This window comes from Mobula hypostoma, chromosome 24, assembly GCF_963921235.1.
Source record: "Mobula hypostoma chromosome 24, sMobHyp1.1, whole genome shotgun sequence".
NCBI classification, from domain to species: Eukaryota; Metazoa; Chordata; class Chondrichthyes; order Myliobatiformes; family Myliobatidae; genus Mobula; species Mobula hypostoma.
In genome coordinates, this window is record NC_086120.1 from 1,447,708 (window position 1) to 1,463,471 (window position 15,764).

Here is a 15,764-nt window from a genome sequence, read left to right on the forward strand (position 1 = left end):
ATACCACAGACATAGCCTCAAGATAATATGCCCTGCTGAAGTATTCTACAAAAACGGTAGAAGCACTTAACACTGATTTACAGCAATATCTCCTATATTTGTGAAGAGACACCAGATGCTGTAATTGTGACCTTCTTCAGGAAAAGAGATATTGATTGTGGACATTATAGAAGTATCTCCCAGCTGTCTGCAACAGGGAAGTCATTACCAAGCTGCTGGGAGAGTCACCCAAATTGTATTGTGGGTTCCATCCAAAGTTCAAAGTAAATTTTATTATTCAAATACATATATGTCACCATATACAACCCAGAGATTCATTTTCCTGTGGGCATACTCAGAAAATCTATAGAATAGTAATTATAACAGGATCAATGAAAGATCATCTAGAGTGCAGAAGATGACACACAGCAGCTGCAAATATAAATAAATAGCTATAAGTAATGAGAACATGAGATAATAGGATAAAAGAGTCCTTAAAGTGAGATCACTGGTTGTGGGAACATCTCGATGTGAGTGAGTGTTGTTATCCCCTTTGTTCAAGAGCCTGATGGCTGAGGGGTAGTAACTGTTCTTGAACCCGGTGGTGTGAGTCCTGAGGCACCTGTACCTTCTACTTGATGGCAGCAGTGAGAAAAGAGGATGGGTGGTGGGGATTTCTGATGATGGATGCTGCTTTCCTATGACAACGTTTCATGTAGATGTGCTCAATGGTTGGGAGGGCTTTACCCGTGATGGACTGGGACAAATCCACTACCTTTTGTAGGATTTTCCATTCAAAACCATTGGTGTTTCCATACCAAGCTGTGACGCAGCCAGTCAATACACTCTCCACTACACAGCTATAGAAGTTTGTCAAAGTTTTAGATGTTGTGCTGGATCTCTGCAGACTCCCAAGGAAGTAGAGGCGTTTCTGTGCTTTCTTTGCAATTGCACTTACGTGCTGGGTCCAGGAGAGGTCCTCTGAAATAGTAACTCCCAGGAATTTAAAGTTGCTAACCCTCTCCATCTCTGATCCTCCCATAAGGACTGGGTTGTGGACATCTGGTTTCCCTCTCTGGAAGTCTACGTTCAATCCCTTGGTCTTGCTAACATTGAGAGAGAGGTTATTGTTGTGACACCACTCAGCCAAATTTTGAACCTCCCTCCTGCATGCTGAATCATCACCTCCTTTGCTTTGACCCAAAACAGTGGTGTCATCAGTAAACTTGAATATGGTTTGGAACTGTTCTTAGCCCCACAGGCATAGGTGTAAAGTGAGTAGAGCAGGGAACTAAGTCCTGTGGTGTACCTGTGCTGATGGAGATCATGGAGGAGATGTTGTTATCAATCTCAAACTGACTGGGGTCTCTTGATCCAATTACACAGGAGGTATTTAGGCCAAGGTCTTGGACGTTATTGATTAGTTTTGAGGGGGTGATGATATTAAATGCTGAGCTGTAATCGACAAAGAGCATCCTAATGTATACACCTTTGCTGTCTAGATGTTCCAGGGTTGATTGAAGAGCCAGTGAGATGACATCTGCTGTAGACCTGTTGCTTTGATAGGCAAATCAGAGCGGATCCAAGTCGCCTCTCAGGCAGGAGGTGATAATGTTTCACTAGCCTCTCAGAACACTTCACGTCTGCGTATGCAAGTGCAACTGGGTGATAAAGGCCTAAAAGGAATGATCACCATGTGACAACACCAGGAAAACATGCAAGGAGTGATATCAGTCACCTCACCAGCCAACTCTGACCCAACTAAAGTCTTCATCTGTCAATGAAAGGAACTGTGAAGAATGCTTCCTAAGTTTGGCTGTCCTCAGAAATCTGGTTCAATTATACATATGACCGTTACCTTTGAGGTAAGCCACAATTCTGCCAAGCTTTGGCTGTCCTCAGAAATCTGGTTCAATTATACATGTGACTGTTACCTTTGAGGTAAGCCACAATTCTGCCAAGCAATCATTGGGTCCAATCTCAGTCCTGGGCAAGGTGTGTCATCACCCTCAACATTTATTAAACTTTCTTGCTGCAGTGTTCCAACTCACCGCCAGCAAACTTCCTTCTGAACTGGAGCTGATCTGTAGAATGAATGTGAAATTGTTAAATTTCCTTGACTTTGACAGCAGTGCCAAGGTTTTTGAGTTGTAAAATGCTGTTGACTTTTGGAGGCTGAACTCCAGGTCATTAGACCAGTTGCAGCTTACTCAAGGTATTCACTCATATGAAGCTTCCTCAAAACCAGCCTCTGTCAATAAAGGCCAACAAAGGCCCTGCAAAGTATGATTACTTTCAAACCTTGATTGCTAGATCTTAGTGAAGGCAGATATCAGTGATAAAGTTCATCACTGTTTCCAGTGCACAACTGCAGCCTTCAGTTCTCAGAGAAAAGGTATTGGCAGATTAAGACAAACTTGGCAAAAAAACTCATGATCCACCAGGTAGCAATGATTACATGGTTGAGAGACATGGACTGCCATAGCAAGCACTTCAAAACATAAGAAGTACCACCAACACCATGTCTGCAAGATCTTGTAAATGTGCTTGTAGATGAAGTGAACCAACATTCCTCTCCTAGGCCACTGTTCTCTGCAGACCCTCTAATTACACTCAGCTCATTCCAACGAACAGGCCACATTGTTTACACAGGAAATCAAGAGAAATAGCAGAAGTTGTGTATGAAACCTAGTCCTCCCCAATAACTCATTAAATACTTCCTGGTTCAACTATTGTGGTGCCTGTAACCTCATCAGCCCTTCTCAGAACCCACGGAACATGTAATCAAGTACTCAACATTGAGGGATTGTGTAAGATGGTAATCCAGAATCTGTTCACACCAAGCTCCCCCATGCATTCTCCAACTACTTTTAAACTCTACATGGGACCTCTACTTTTCGTGATTTTTATTAACGACCTGGATGTGGGGGTAGAAGGATGGGTTGGCAGACAACACAAAAGTTGGTGGTGTTGTGGATAGTGTAGAGGATTGTCGAAGATTGCAGAGAGACATTGATAAGATGCAGAAGTGGGCTGAGAAGTGGCAGATGGAGTTCAACCCAGAGAAGTGTGAGGTGGTACACTTTGGAAGGACAAACTCCAAAGCAGAGTACAAAGTAAATAGCAGGATACTTGGTAGTGTGGAGGAGCAGAGGGATCTGGGGGTACATGTCCACAGATCCCTGAAAGTTGCCTCACAGGTAGATAGGGTAGTTAAGAAAGATTATGGGGTGTTAGCTTTCATAAGTCGAGGGATAGAGTTTAAGAGTTGCGAGGTAATGATGCAGCTCTATAAAACTCTGGTTAGGCCACACTTGGAGTACTGTGTCCAGTTCTGGTCACCTCACTATAGGAAGGATGTGGAAGCATTGGAAAAGGTACAGAGGAGATTTACCAGGATGCTGCCTGGTTTAGAGAGTCTGGATTATGATCAGAGATTAAGGGAGCTAGGGCTTTACTCTTTGGAGAGAAGGACGATGAGAGGAGACATGATAGAGGTGTACAAGATATTAAGAGGAATAGATAGAGTGGACAGCTCACTACTGTTTGACACATTTTGCTGATACAAATACCAATCTCCTGAAACAGCTTCAGAAAGAAACAGATGAAACTCAGTGTCACGTACCCTGTAACGGGTTAAAGAACCAGCAGGAATGGAAAACAGCTTGGAGTCTGGTATTGCTGTTAACTAATGGAGTTTATAAGTAACTATGCAATACAGTAATATAAATTCAGATAAATCAAACAGGTTAGCAAAGTTCAGGCATATATAAGTGAGTAAATAAAGTTCCCAAACTTTTCTCAGCCCAGGTGATAAATGATACAGTCTTTAGATGGTATAGGTATAGTCAGTTCAGTTCGTGGTATTGAGTTGAGTAGTGATGGGGAGAGAGAGAGGTGTTGTGGCTGTCCGAGTAAGTCGATGCCGTCGATTCTTCCCGTTGTCTTCCGAAACTTCCAAGTTAGCCAAACTTGACCGTCTTCAAGTGATAGTCTACCATCCCAGGCAAAGGTTACACACACTGATAGACTCCACAGGGTTGCTCTTTCATGCACTAATAATCACAGATCGATCCCTCAAGATCAATCCTCAGTCCCACACTCGTGGACTCCTGAACAGAATAGTGGTAACTTCACCACACCTTAGTGCATCTGCGTGTCCTGTGAAACAAGCAACTACGCTGGTTTAAATACTGTCGTGCTGAACACCAGCTGTCCATCAAGTAGCTCCTCCCTTCTCTCTCTGTAGGAACTCAGAAGCTGGCAGTGTCCTTGCAAAAATCCCAAACGAACTGTGAGCATTCTTCACCCTTCTCTCTCTCTCTCTCTCTCAATAACAAGTTGTTTGTGCTGTACAGCTGCACGCTCTCTCTCTCTCTTTTTTAAAAGCAGAGTCCATAATGAATAACTCAGGATATCGTCACATTAGGAAGATGAATGCGGACAAATGAATCATCCCAATCAGGGGGTCTGCTCTTAGTTTGGTTTATACATTGGAAGTGTTAAGCCAAGCCCAAGAAAACTTGCAGTGGTACAGAAGTTTTGAGGAGCTTCCTAGGGATGAGTTTTAACTTCTTGCAGCAAATCATGCAGTAAATTTGAAAGAAGAGCACTGGTGTTCACAGTCCCATGAAATGAGTTCTTAACAAACCTTTGCATCGCAGGTGGCTGTTTGCCAATGGGTTAATGTTTGCTCCCAACAAAATCTGCCCCCATCAGTACATCCCCATGAATCTCATTCTCCAGCATTTGATATGGTGGTGTGCAATTTTACAAAGGTTGCCATTTTACAGGTAACTAGCTCTCTACTAACATCAGGGCTGCCCTAGTACAGCCTGGCATGTGAATCACATTTGAAACCATGGCATTTCCATCAGTGGAAACAAAATGCCCCAATTTAGAGTGCTATTAGCAATTGCACTCATGGGATAGAAAATTCATTGTAGAGGGTTCACTAACTCAGCCTTCCTCAACCTTTTTGCCCTGGAGGATCCCTTGAAATAATTTTCAGGCCTTAGGGAACCTCTGCATAAAAATTACATCTATAGCTCATGGTACGTTGACGTGATCAGTAGTAGTAGGCAGCCATCGTTCCCAGGGGATCATGGGTTTGCGGCCCTAGTGGACTGTGGCCTTTCCAGGGTGCAAGACTGGGCGGGAAGATTTGAAGAATCAGCTGTTGCCCATGCAGCGGGTTCCCCCTCTCCACATCACTGATGTAGTCCAAGGCAAGGGAAAGTGCCAGTACAGCTTGGCACCAGTGTAGACACAGAGGTTGCCAGAGTGAAGTTGTAAATAACATCAAACTGCCTTATGGACCCCAGCTCCAGATTTCTTCCTCAGGGTTTACTCCCAACCCTTTCCCATGGGTGGGTATGGCTGCAAGGCCGCGGAGGTTTGAAATCAGAGTTTTCCTTCTCCTAGGCGGGCTGCCGTCCAAGGCTGATGAGCCCCACCTGCCCGAAGCATGATCAGTAAGTTGTAGAAGTGATCATCCAAAAATGATTGTTGATGCTTTTTTCAGTACAGAATGAAATTTTAGCCAACCTTTCTTGAAAAAAAAACAGATAGTTAAGCTTAGCTTACCTTTCTTGAAATTAATCTTGCCTTCCCTTTCATTAATTTTAAAAACCTGATAAGACAAACATAATAAGCACAAACAGATTTCACCTTTAACAGAAATGAGTTGATTTCTACTCTTGCTCTTGATGATTGTTAAACAAGAAAAAGCTTGCTCACACATGTAAGAAGTTGAAAACTGCAGCAAAATGTTCATTGCTTTCCTATGATTGGCAGGGTACTCTTCTTTCACAGAAATCCAGAACCTGTCTAGGGGCAGGTCAGTAAATCTCATCTTGAACCGCAGCTCACAAAGTTCTTCCTCTTCTCTTAAAGTCAAGTTCTCGGGCTGAGCAGAAGATTTAGAGAAAGGGTCCCTCACGCAGTCATACACTTGTGATGAAAGGGAGGAAAAATACTGTTCAATTTTGTTCTACAGTTCTTCCAGGTGGTTTTCAATAAGACTCTAGACTTTCTGATATCTTTCCTCACTCTCAAGCCTAAGCAGCAGTGGAAACATTTCAAGATTTCCTTTTGCAACATGATTTTTCCAAAGGCTCAGTTTCCTTTTAAATCCATGAATCTTGTCACTTGAAGTCAAAACATTTTCTCCAGGGCCTTGCAGAGACTTGTTCAACTGTATTCTTTGTCCAGGTTTTCACACAGTTTTTCAAATATTCTCATGTGAACTGGTCTTTGTTTAGTAAAGTTAACTATTTTTGTAGCATCATCCAGAACTCTTTTTCATTTCATCTCCAAGAGTTTTTGACAGCAGTACCTCTCTGTAAAGAAAGCAATGTGTTATGACAATGTCAGGATTTGCTTTTCGTTGACAAGAGAAATGAAACCTTTCATGGAGCCAACCATTGATGGGGCATTATCAGTACAGATGCCAACACAGTTCCTCCAGACAGACCTTGTGTTTCCAGGTGTGAAGACAAAACATTAAATCTATCTTGGCCTTTACTTGTTATGGGCAGTTCTTTGCAACAGAAAATGTTTCCTTGAATTTCACCATCATTTACAAATCTTACAAATGCTACAACATGACATTTACTGGTGAAATCTGTTGACTCATCAACCTGATAGAGAAGCTGTTGTTTTTCAGTTAATCACACAAAACCTCTTCAGCATCATGTGACATGTCATCAGTACGTCAACAGTACAATTGAGAGCATCCTGACTGGCTGTGTCACCACCTGGTATGGGAACTGCATCAACTTTGATCACCGGGCACTGCAGAGAGTGGTGCGGACAGCCCAATGATTCTGTGGACGTGAACTTCCAGCAGCAGCAGGTGCATAAAGAAGGCCTGGAAGTTCATCGGGGACACTAGTCACCCAAACTATAAACTGTTTCAGCTGCTTCCATCAGACAAATGGTACCCGCAGCATTAAAGTCAGGACCAACAGGCTATGGGACAGCTTCTACCTACCAGCCATTAGACTTATGAATTTGCATGTCTTTGCATTGCGATGGAGTCATAACGTAAAGATTTTTACTCCCTCATGTTGTGGGATGGATGTAAGATTTAAATAAATTCAAAATTCAAATTACTGTACTATTTGAGAGTGCAACTTTTCAATTTCTTGTAGTCCATCTTGTCCTAGCATTTCACCAGCTATATTTTTACATCTGGCATTATTAGGTTCTCACCAAATGTGTGACTTTTCTTTTTCTGGGTAATATGTTCTGCTGAGTTGCAGCTTATAAGAATTCCTTCTTTAGAATGAAAATTTCCCTCCAATTTTCTCCTGCACTAGTAGGGTTTGTTTGCTCCCATAAGTCAGTCCAGTAGCACGTAAGGGGAAATTGGGGAAGGTAATTTGGTAGGGAGAGGCTGACATCACAGCCCAGGTTAGGCAAGTCCATTCAATGCTTGTAAAACACACTTCATGCCTACCATCCTTTCCTCTCAATTTATCAACGGCCTCCCCTATCTCGCATCAAAAACTGAGAATGGATTCAACCAAATAAACAGAGCTCTACTGCGCACTGTCATACTGGGCTGAGAGACCTCTAACGAGATTGCTAATTGGGTTGCTCGGTCACTTCCCGCAACTGCGAGCACAAAAGGCGTTTTTTTTTAAAATCACGATCTCTTGTGGAACCCCAGTTGAGAAACCCTGCACTAGAGTAAATCTTCAAGTAGAACATTAGAGATCACAAGGCTGCAAATATTTCTGTTCAGACTTCAGAGTTATAATTTCACTCTGAAATACAAGCATGGAAAAGAAACATGGTTAGAGTGGGTAGCATGTCTATGACTTTGCCAGTTAGGCCAGGAGAAACTTGAGATGATCCAGGTATGAATATAATGATAAAGTTGAGCAAGTTCAAAGACGGACAAATTTGAGGAGTTGCAGATCCTTTTTTCAAGGAATGATTTGAGGGTGGTCTGGGTAGGTGAAAGAAGCAGACGCTATTAATCAGTCAAATATGACATCTTGCTGAAAAGTTGTGTTGGATCGTCGATCATAATGATGCAAAAAGCATTACTCCATATATTAAATGGCCACATGAATATCAAGAAATGCCAGCTGAGAGCTAGGTTAGGCCTATTATGAAATGCAGGCAGTAAGTCAACAGTTGAATGCACAGATAAAAGGAAGTCAATACTACCATTCTTGTGCTACCAAGAAGGCTTATGAGGATCAAATAATGGAATCTTGGAACCCATCTGAAATTTTAGAATTATATTTTTTGCATATACTTACTGTAATTTATAGTTTTTATTATTATGTATTGCCGTATAGTGCTGCCGCAAAACAACAAATTTCATGACATTTGCCAGTAATTCTGGTGGTGGCCTTGAAGTACGTAGGAACGACGACACTGCTCAGGGGGATGTTGAAGATGTCAGTGAGAATCTCAGCCAGCTGGTCTTGTTACGTAACCGGCAACAATGAATAGCAATCGAGACAGGTTATATAAAAACAACCAAACATTTATTAAACATGGATAAACGATAAGGAAAATACAAACGAAAACCTTAACCGGAAGTTAACCGTTATGCAGCTGTTCAACAAATCGTCACTCGGCACTGGTTCTTAAAGCATTAAATGCAAAAACAGTTCTTAAAGCGGTAAAGTCAGATATAGTTCTTAAAATGGTAAAGTTGAAAGTTCAACAGATTTATACGTTCAATTGGGAGAGACTTCTCTGGAGAAGGATTTCTTCATAGGTGTGACTTTCCTGCTGGTTCTGTCCAAAGGATTCATGATGCAGTAAATAAACAGTTTAAACCAACTGACCTTAAATTCTTTTAGAGAGAGCAAACCTCTTTTGGCAAGAGTTATCTCGATGCAGGTCGCTTCTCCTCCAACGAAGACTCAATAAGGTCGATCCTTTGTTAAACTGCTGAATGATGCTGACTCCTCTCATCTTCGGGTCCTGTACTTCGATAAAGTCTTCACTCTCCCTTCTACTGCTGGAATGAGGTACATCAGCACATCTAGCAAAAATTTCCAGTCCAATAATATTCTATCTTGCAACAGAACGCACAACCGTTTCAAAAATGAAACTGCGTCACAAACAGAAACACGCAACAGAAACGGAGACACAGCACATTCTACCTGGAAATCTACAAACTAAGACTAACTGTGTCGTCTGGGATCTACCCTTATATACCCATGGTGCACATGTCATCACATGACCTCACATCGGTGGGAAAATCACATCAGGTGACCTCCAAAAGACCATTATATCATTCTCACAAAAAAAAGGTCTCCTTGAGCATGTAACACCTCCCTCCAAAAAAATGTTCATCTCTTAAAGAACAAAATTTTAACAATTTATACAAAAAAAATACAAAGGTATAAAATTTACAAAATACACAATATATATAGTCTTATCTTTCATCCCTTTACAAGCTAATGTACAGTAGGAGTGTCACAAATGTTAAAATATCACTCCATAAAAAAACAAATTTTCATTGTACATTTAACATCTAGACAGACAATCAGCGATCACATTATCTTTACCCTTAATATGAGTGATCAAGATATTGTATTCCTGTAACATTAGACTCCAATTTAATAATCTTCTATTTTTGTTTTTCATCTTACTCAAAAACACTAATGGATTGTGATCGGTATAAACTGTGAGTGGTTTATGAGGAGTACCAACATACACTTCAAAACGTTGTAAAGCCAGAACAAGAGATAACAATTCTTTCTCTATTGTTGAATAATTTCTTTGATGGGCATTAAATTCCTTAGAAAAATAAGCTACCGGACGATCAACTTCATCACCATCATCTTTTTGAAGTAACACTGCTCCTGCAGCTTCATCACTAGCATCTACAGCTAACAAAATTTAAGTACAGGTTGACTACATATTATAGTTTTCAATTTATCAAATGCCTCTTGACAAGACTCTGTCCAAACAAACCTTTCATTTTTCTTCAAGAGTTTAGTTAATGGAAGAGCAATGTTTGCAAAATCCTTACAAAATTTTCTGTAATATCCTACCATACCCAAGAATCTTCTGAGAGTTTTTCTACCAGTTGGAGTGGGTACTTCTAAAGTTGCCTGAACTTTTGCTTGAACAGGTGCTAATTTTCCCTGACCCACAACATAACCAAGGTAAGTCACTGTGACATGACCAAATTCACTTTTAGCTAAGTTAATAGTTAAGTTAGCTTTTGAAAGTCTCTCAAATAACTTCTCCACCACCGTAATATGTGCTTTCCACGTATTATTTCCAGTAACTAAATCATCAATATAGGCATCTGTATCTTTTAATCCCTGAATCACACTATTAATCATCCTCTGAAAAGTACCTGGTGTATTCTTCATCCCAAATGGAAGAACATAAAATTCATATAACCCAGATGGGGTTACAAATGCTGAAATCTCTCTACCTCTATCCGTCAATGGAACACACCAATAAACTTTTAACAAATCAATTTTTGTAAGGAATTTGGCCTGTCCAACTTTATCCACACAATCATCTACCCTATGGATTGGATATGTATCAGTTTTTGTCACAGCATTCCCCTTTCTGTAATCCGTACAAAACCTAATACTACGGTCTGGCTTAGGCACCATAACACACGGTGAACTCCAATTGGAATTAGAATATCTAACAATATCATTCTCTAACATATACTTAATTTCTTGTTCAGGAAGTTCACATTTTTCCCTGTTCATTCGATACAGATGTTGTTTTATGGGTTTTGCATCTCTAACATCTACATCATGCGTAGCTACGGTGGTTCTTCTAGGGATGCTCGACAACTGTGGCAGGGTTTTAATACCACAACCTTGCGACTTAGGGGACAGCAGAGCCTTCATTTCCAGATGAGCTCAATGCTTTCTATGCTCGCTTTGACTACCGGAACAGGGAGGAACAATTGCACACCCCAATGTCTCCTGATGATCGTTTGGTCTCAGTCCCTGAAGATGACGTGCTGGCTGCCTTCAAGAGAGAGAATCCAAGGAAAGCATTTGGTCTGGATGGAGTACCTGGCCAAGTACTGAAGGCCTGTGCTGACTAACTGGCTGGTGTAGTCACAGATATCTTCAACCTCTCGCTCCGGCAGTGTGGGGTACCCACCTGCTTCAACCATCCCGGTGCCCAAGAAGAGTATGGTAACCTGCCTCAATAACTATCGCCAGTGGCACTTACGTCCACAGTAATGAAGTGTTTAGCGAGGCTGGTGTTGAAGCACATCAACTCATGTCTGAGTGGCGACTTGGATACAGTCCAATTCGCCCACCGAAGCACCAGGTCTACAGCAGATGCCATCTCATTGCCTCTTCACACAACTCTGAAACACCTGGACAGCAACGATGCATACATCAGGATGCTCTTTATTGATTACAACTCAGCTTTCAATACCATCATTCGTAAGGCCAGTGATGTTGTGGGGATGGAACTGGTGTCTGAAAAGAGGATGCTGTCCAAGTTGCATGCCATCTTGGACAATGTCTCCCATCCACTACATAATGGACTGGTTGGGCACAGGAGTACATTCAGCCAGAGACTCATTCCACCGAGATGCAACACAGAGCGTCATAGGAAGTCATTCCTGCCTGTGGCCATCAAACTTTACAATTCCTCCCTTGGAGGGTCAGACTCCCTGAGCCAATAGGCTGGTCCTGGACTTATTTCCTGGCATAATTTACATATTATTATTTGATTTTTTGTGGTTTTATATTGCTATATTTATACTCTATTCTTGGTTGGTGCAACTGTAACAAAATCCAATTTCCCTCGGGATCAATAAAGTATGACTATGACTATGACTATGACTGTGACTATCATCTCATCAAAACTAATCAGTAAACTCCAAGAGCTGGGCCTCAATATTACTTGCACAATTGGATCCTGGATTTCCCCCATTGTGTAGACCCCAGTCAGTTCAGATTGGCTAAAACATCTCCTGCACAATCTCCATCAGCACAGGAAGGATGTGTGCTTAGCTCTCTGCTCTACTCTCTTTACACCTGTGACTGTGTGGCTATGTACAGCCCCAACACCATATACAAGTTTGTTGATGACACCACCGTTGTGGGCCGTATCAAAGGGGTGGTGATGAATCAGCATACAGGAAGGAAATTGAAAATCTGGCTGAGTGGTGTAATAACAGCAACCTCTCACTCAATGTCAATAAGACCAAAGAAGTGATTGTGGACTTCAGCAGAGGGAAATCAGAGGTCCATGAGCCAGAGGTGGATACTTCACTTTACTTTATTGTCACCAAACAATTGATACTAGAGCGTACAATCATCACAGCGATATTTGATTCTGCGTTTTGCGCTGCCTGGAGTACAAATCGATAGTTAATATTAAAAAATTAAATTATTTATCATAAATAGGAAGTAGAAAGTAAGGTAGTGCAAAAAAAAACTGAGAGCCAGGTCCGGATATTTGGAGGGTACGACCCAGATCTGGATCAGGATCCATTCAGCAGTCTTATCACAGTTGGAAAGAAGCTGTTCCCAAATCTGGCTGTACGAGTCTTCAGGCTCCTGAGCCTTCTCCCAGAGGGAAGAGGGACGAAAAGTGTGTTGGCTGGGTGGGTCATGTCCATGATTATCCTGGCAGCACTGCTCCGACAGCATGCAGTGTAAAGTGAGTCCAAGGACGGAAGATTGGTTTGTGTGATGTGCTGGGCTGTGATCACAATATTCCGCAGCTTCTTCTGGTCTTGGACAGGACAACTTCCATACCAGGTTGTGATGCACAACCTGTTAGAGTTAGTAAACTAAAATTCCTCTGTGTCATTATCTCAGATTACCTGTCCTTGACCCATTGACAAATTTAATTGCAAAGAAAGCACAACAGCGTCTTTTTTTTCCGTTATCAAAAACTTCTACAGATGTGTGGTGGAAAGTGTATTGACTGGCTGCATTATGGCCTGGTATGGGAATACCAATGGCTTTGAACAGAAAATCCTACAAAAGGTAGTGATTTAGCCCAGTATGTCACAGGTAAAACTCTTCCAATCATTGAGCACATCTATATGAAATGTTGCTATAGAAAAGCAGCATCCATCATCAAAGATCCTTACCACCCAGGCCATGCTCTTTTCTTGCATCAGGCAGAAGGCCCAGGTGCCTCAGGACTTGCACCACCAGGTTCAAGATCAGTTACTATCCCACAGCCATCAGGCTCTTGAATAAAAGGGGATAATTACACTCATTCTATTTCTGGTGTTTCCACAACCGATGGTCTCTTTATCTTGTTATTTCATGGTTGTTATTTATTGCTATTTATTTATATTTACATTTGCACAATTTGTTGTCCATTGATCCTGTTTACAATGACTTGTTCTGTAGATTTGCTAAGTATGCCCACAGGAAAAGAATCTCAGGGTTTTATGTGGTGATGTGTCTGTACTTTGATAATAAATTTTGCTGTGAACTTTGAACTTTGAATGACTTAGATTGAGCTTGGTACTGAAGTAATAATCTTGTGCCAAGTGTTGTATGTACTTTGGGTAATGTGACCAGTAGGTGACAGTGTCCACCTGGGGGGAGGTTGCTCATCCTAATCTCTGCTGCAATGCTCAGTGCTTGCACGCACCTTCTGTCAGGTCAACAGTAAAGCAACTAGTTAATTTGTGCAGGAGCACATGTGGATTATTTTGTCATACAGCTTCCCACAATGGATAAAGGAAGGCCACTAGTATTTTCAATAAGTTGCCACAGAAAAGGCCACTTGAACAATCTAAGGGCACAAGTAGATTGACAGACAGAAAATCAAGTCTAGGGGTGAAAGGATCATTTTCAAGTTGACAAGCTGTTAAATAGAGACCCATCTCAGGTATCAGTGCCCGTTTCTTGGGTATTTCAGCAACAACCTTGGACTCAATGTCAGTAAGATCAAAAAATTGATTGTGGACCGGAAAGATAAAGGAACACTCGATGAGGGGCCAGAAAGTGGAAAGGGAGAGCAATTTCAAGTTCCTGGATGTTGACATCTCTGAGAATCTGTCCTGGGCTAACATATTGATGCAATTACAAAAAAGGCATGACATTTGGAGTTTGAGGAGAATTGGTATGTCATCAAACACTCACAAATTTCTACTGATGTACTATGGAGAGCATTCTGACTGTCTGCCGTTGGGGAAGGGGCACTACACAGGATCAAAATAAGCTGCAGAAAATTGTAAACTCAGTCAGCTCCATCATGGGCACTGGCCTTCCCAGCATCCAGTACATCTTCAAGGAATTATATCTCAAAAAAGTTAAAGGTTACATCCATCATTAAGGACTCCCGTCACCCAGGACATGCCCTCTTCTCATTGCTACCATCAGGGAGGACATACAGGAGCCTGAGGCACAGACTCAATGATTCAGGAATAAATTTTCCCCTCTGCCATCAGATTTCTGAATGGACATTGAAATCATGAACATTCCCTCACTACCTTTTTTCCATTCTCTTTTTGCACTACATATTTATTTTAGCTTTTTATATGTGCATGTATGTATGTGTGTATATATACACACACACATACACTCACATATACTTACTGTAATTTACAGTTTTTATTATGTATTGCAATGTACTGCTGCCACATAACAACAAATATCACAACATATGCCAGTGATATTAAACCTGAATTTGATTCTGATTTACATTTCACTGAAGGCTCTTGTCATTAAGTCATTAGGTTCCACACCACCAGGTCCCTGGCAAGAATACTGAGTTGAGAGCAAAGGTCAAATCAACCATAATATTGAATGGCAATCAATCAGGCTGTGTGATGGAAGGGATCCTGTGTTCAAGGTGTTCCCTTTCCATTGGGGGTTGATATCTGTATAGCTCAGGTGAGTGACCACAGTGTACCTGGAAGCTGCTGTGCAAGGGAGTTTATTAGCCTGGTAATGTGACACTCCTGATATCTTCTTGCATCTCCTACTCGTGGTGTTCACATTATCCTCTTCTGTACCTGCTTCCCACCTTGACTTTTCAAACAGTTCCCTATATTAGCACCTCCATGGCGTGCGGCGAGGAGACTGATAATAACTTTGTTGATGTTGAAAATTTTTGGTATTATTTTAAGGTCGGGTGGGTTCAATGCTGCATTTCTGTGTTCATTTGTGAAAATTTCTTATGTGTTCAATGCACTTGAGTAATGTTCTTTATTTCTAGACCCTAGACTGAAGCTAAATTTACGTTGTGACTTATTATCTTTATAAATAACCTGCTTTCATCTTGTTTTTTTAACAGCCAAGGAAACTATGTACAAAGGGGCTTCCAACCAGTCTCTACGGCTTTTGATAACTGCTAAAACCAGATGATATCAGACTTAAACATATCATGAAGACATGCCTCAGGAACACACCAACACCTTTATTTAAAAAATGGTTCATTATCTTAATAAGAAGCTTAAGCAGTTGCCAATGTTCTGTAGTTATAGTTTAATGTCTTGAGTATTCAAATCAATTGTTTTAATGTGACAAGTATTCTTGTAATTAACAATTTACTTGCGTAAATGTACGTGCATTCACAAAAAAAATAAATCAAATTTTCTCCTTTTATACCAAATTTATGTCCGGTAATACTTGAATTTTCCTTTGACTATTTGCATAAAGGACAATATGAATTCTTCAAAATCTGTCAAAACCTGGCAATCCATGCGCTCATATGACTCATTTTCCTCTGATAACATCTGTCAGCCCTCAGACCATTCTCAGCAGTCCCATTTCCTTACCTTATTTCCCTGTAGCCTATTCTCTCTCACATGTGCATCATCTCCCCGAGTTTTGTCA

General features: G+C 41.2%; 1 protein-coding gene across 4 annotated transcripts in view; it reads left to right on the forward strand.

Annotated features, from left to right (window-relative positions):
• LOC134337584 (scaffold attachment factor B2-like) overlaps window positions 1–15,509 on the forward strand; it is a 98,567-nt gene extending 83,058 nt beyond the window's left edge. Inside the window, exon 18 of one of the 4 annotated variants that reach the window (XM_063032733.1) lies at window positions 15,223–15,509. In XM_063032733.1, the coding sequence (XP_062888803.1) occupies window positions 15,223–15,283 (61 nt within the window). In that variant the 3' untranslated portion in view covers window positions 15,284–15,509. Of the gene's footprint in view, window positions 1–1,481; window positions 1,559–6,646; window positions 6,666–15,222 lie in introns of those variants that run through there. The other 3 variants (XM_063032730.1, XM_063032732.1, XM_063032731.1) reach the window with 3 other exon arrangements.
• Window positions 15,510–15,764: the final 255 nt, after the last annotated feature.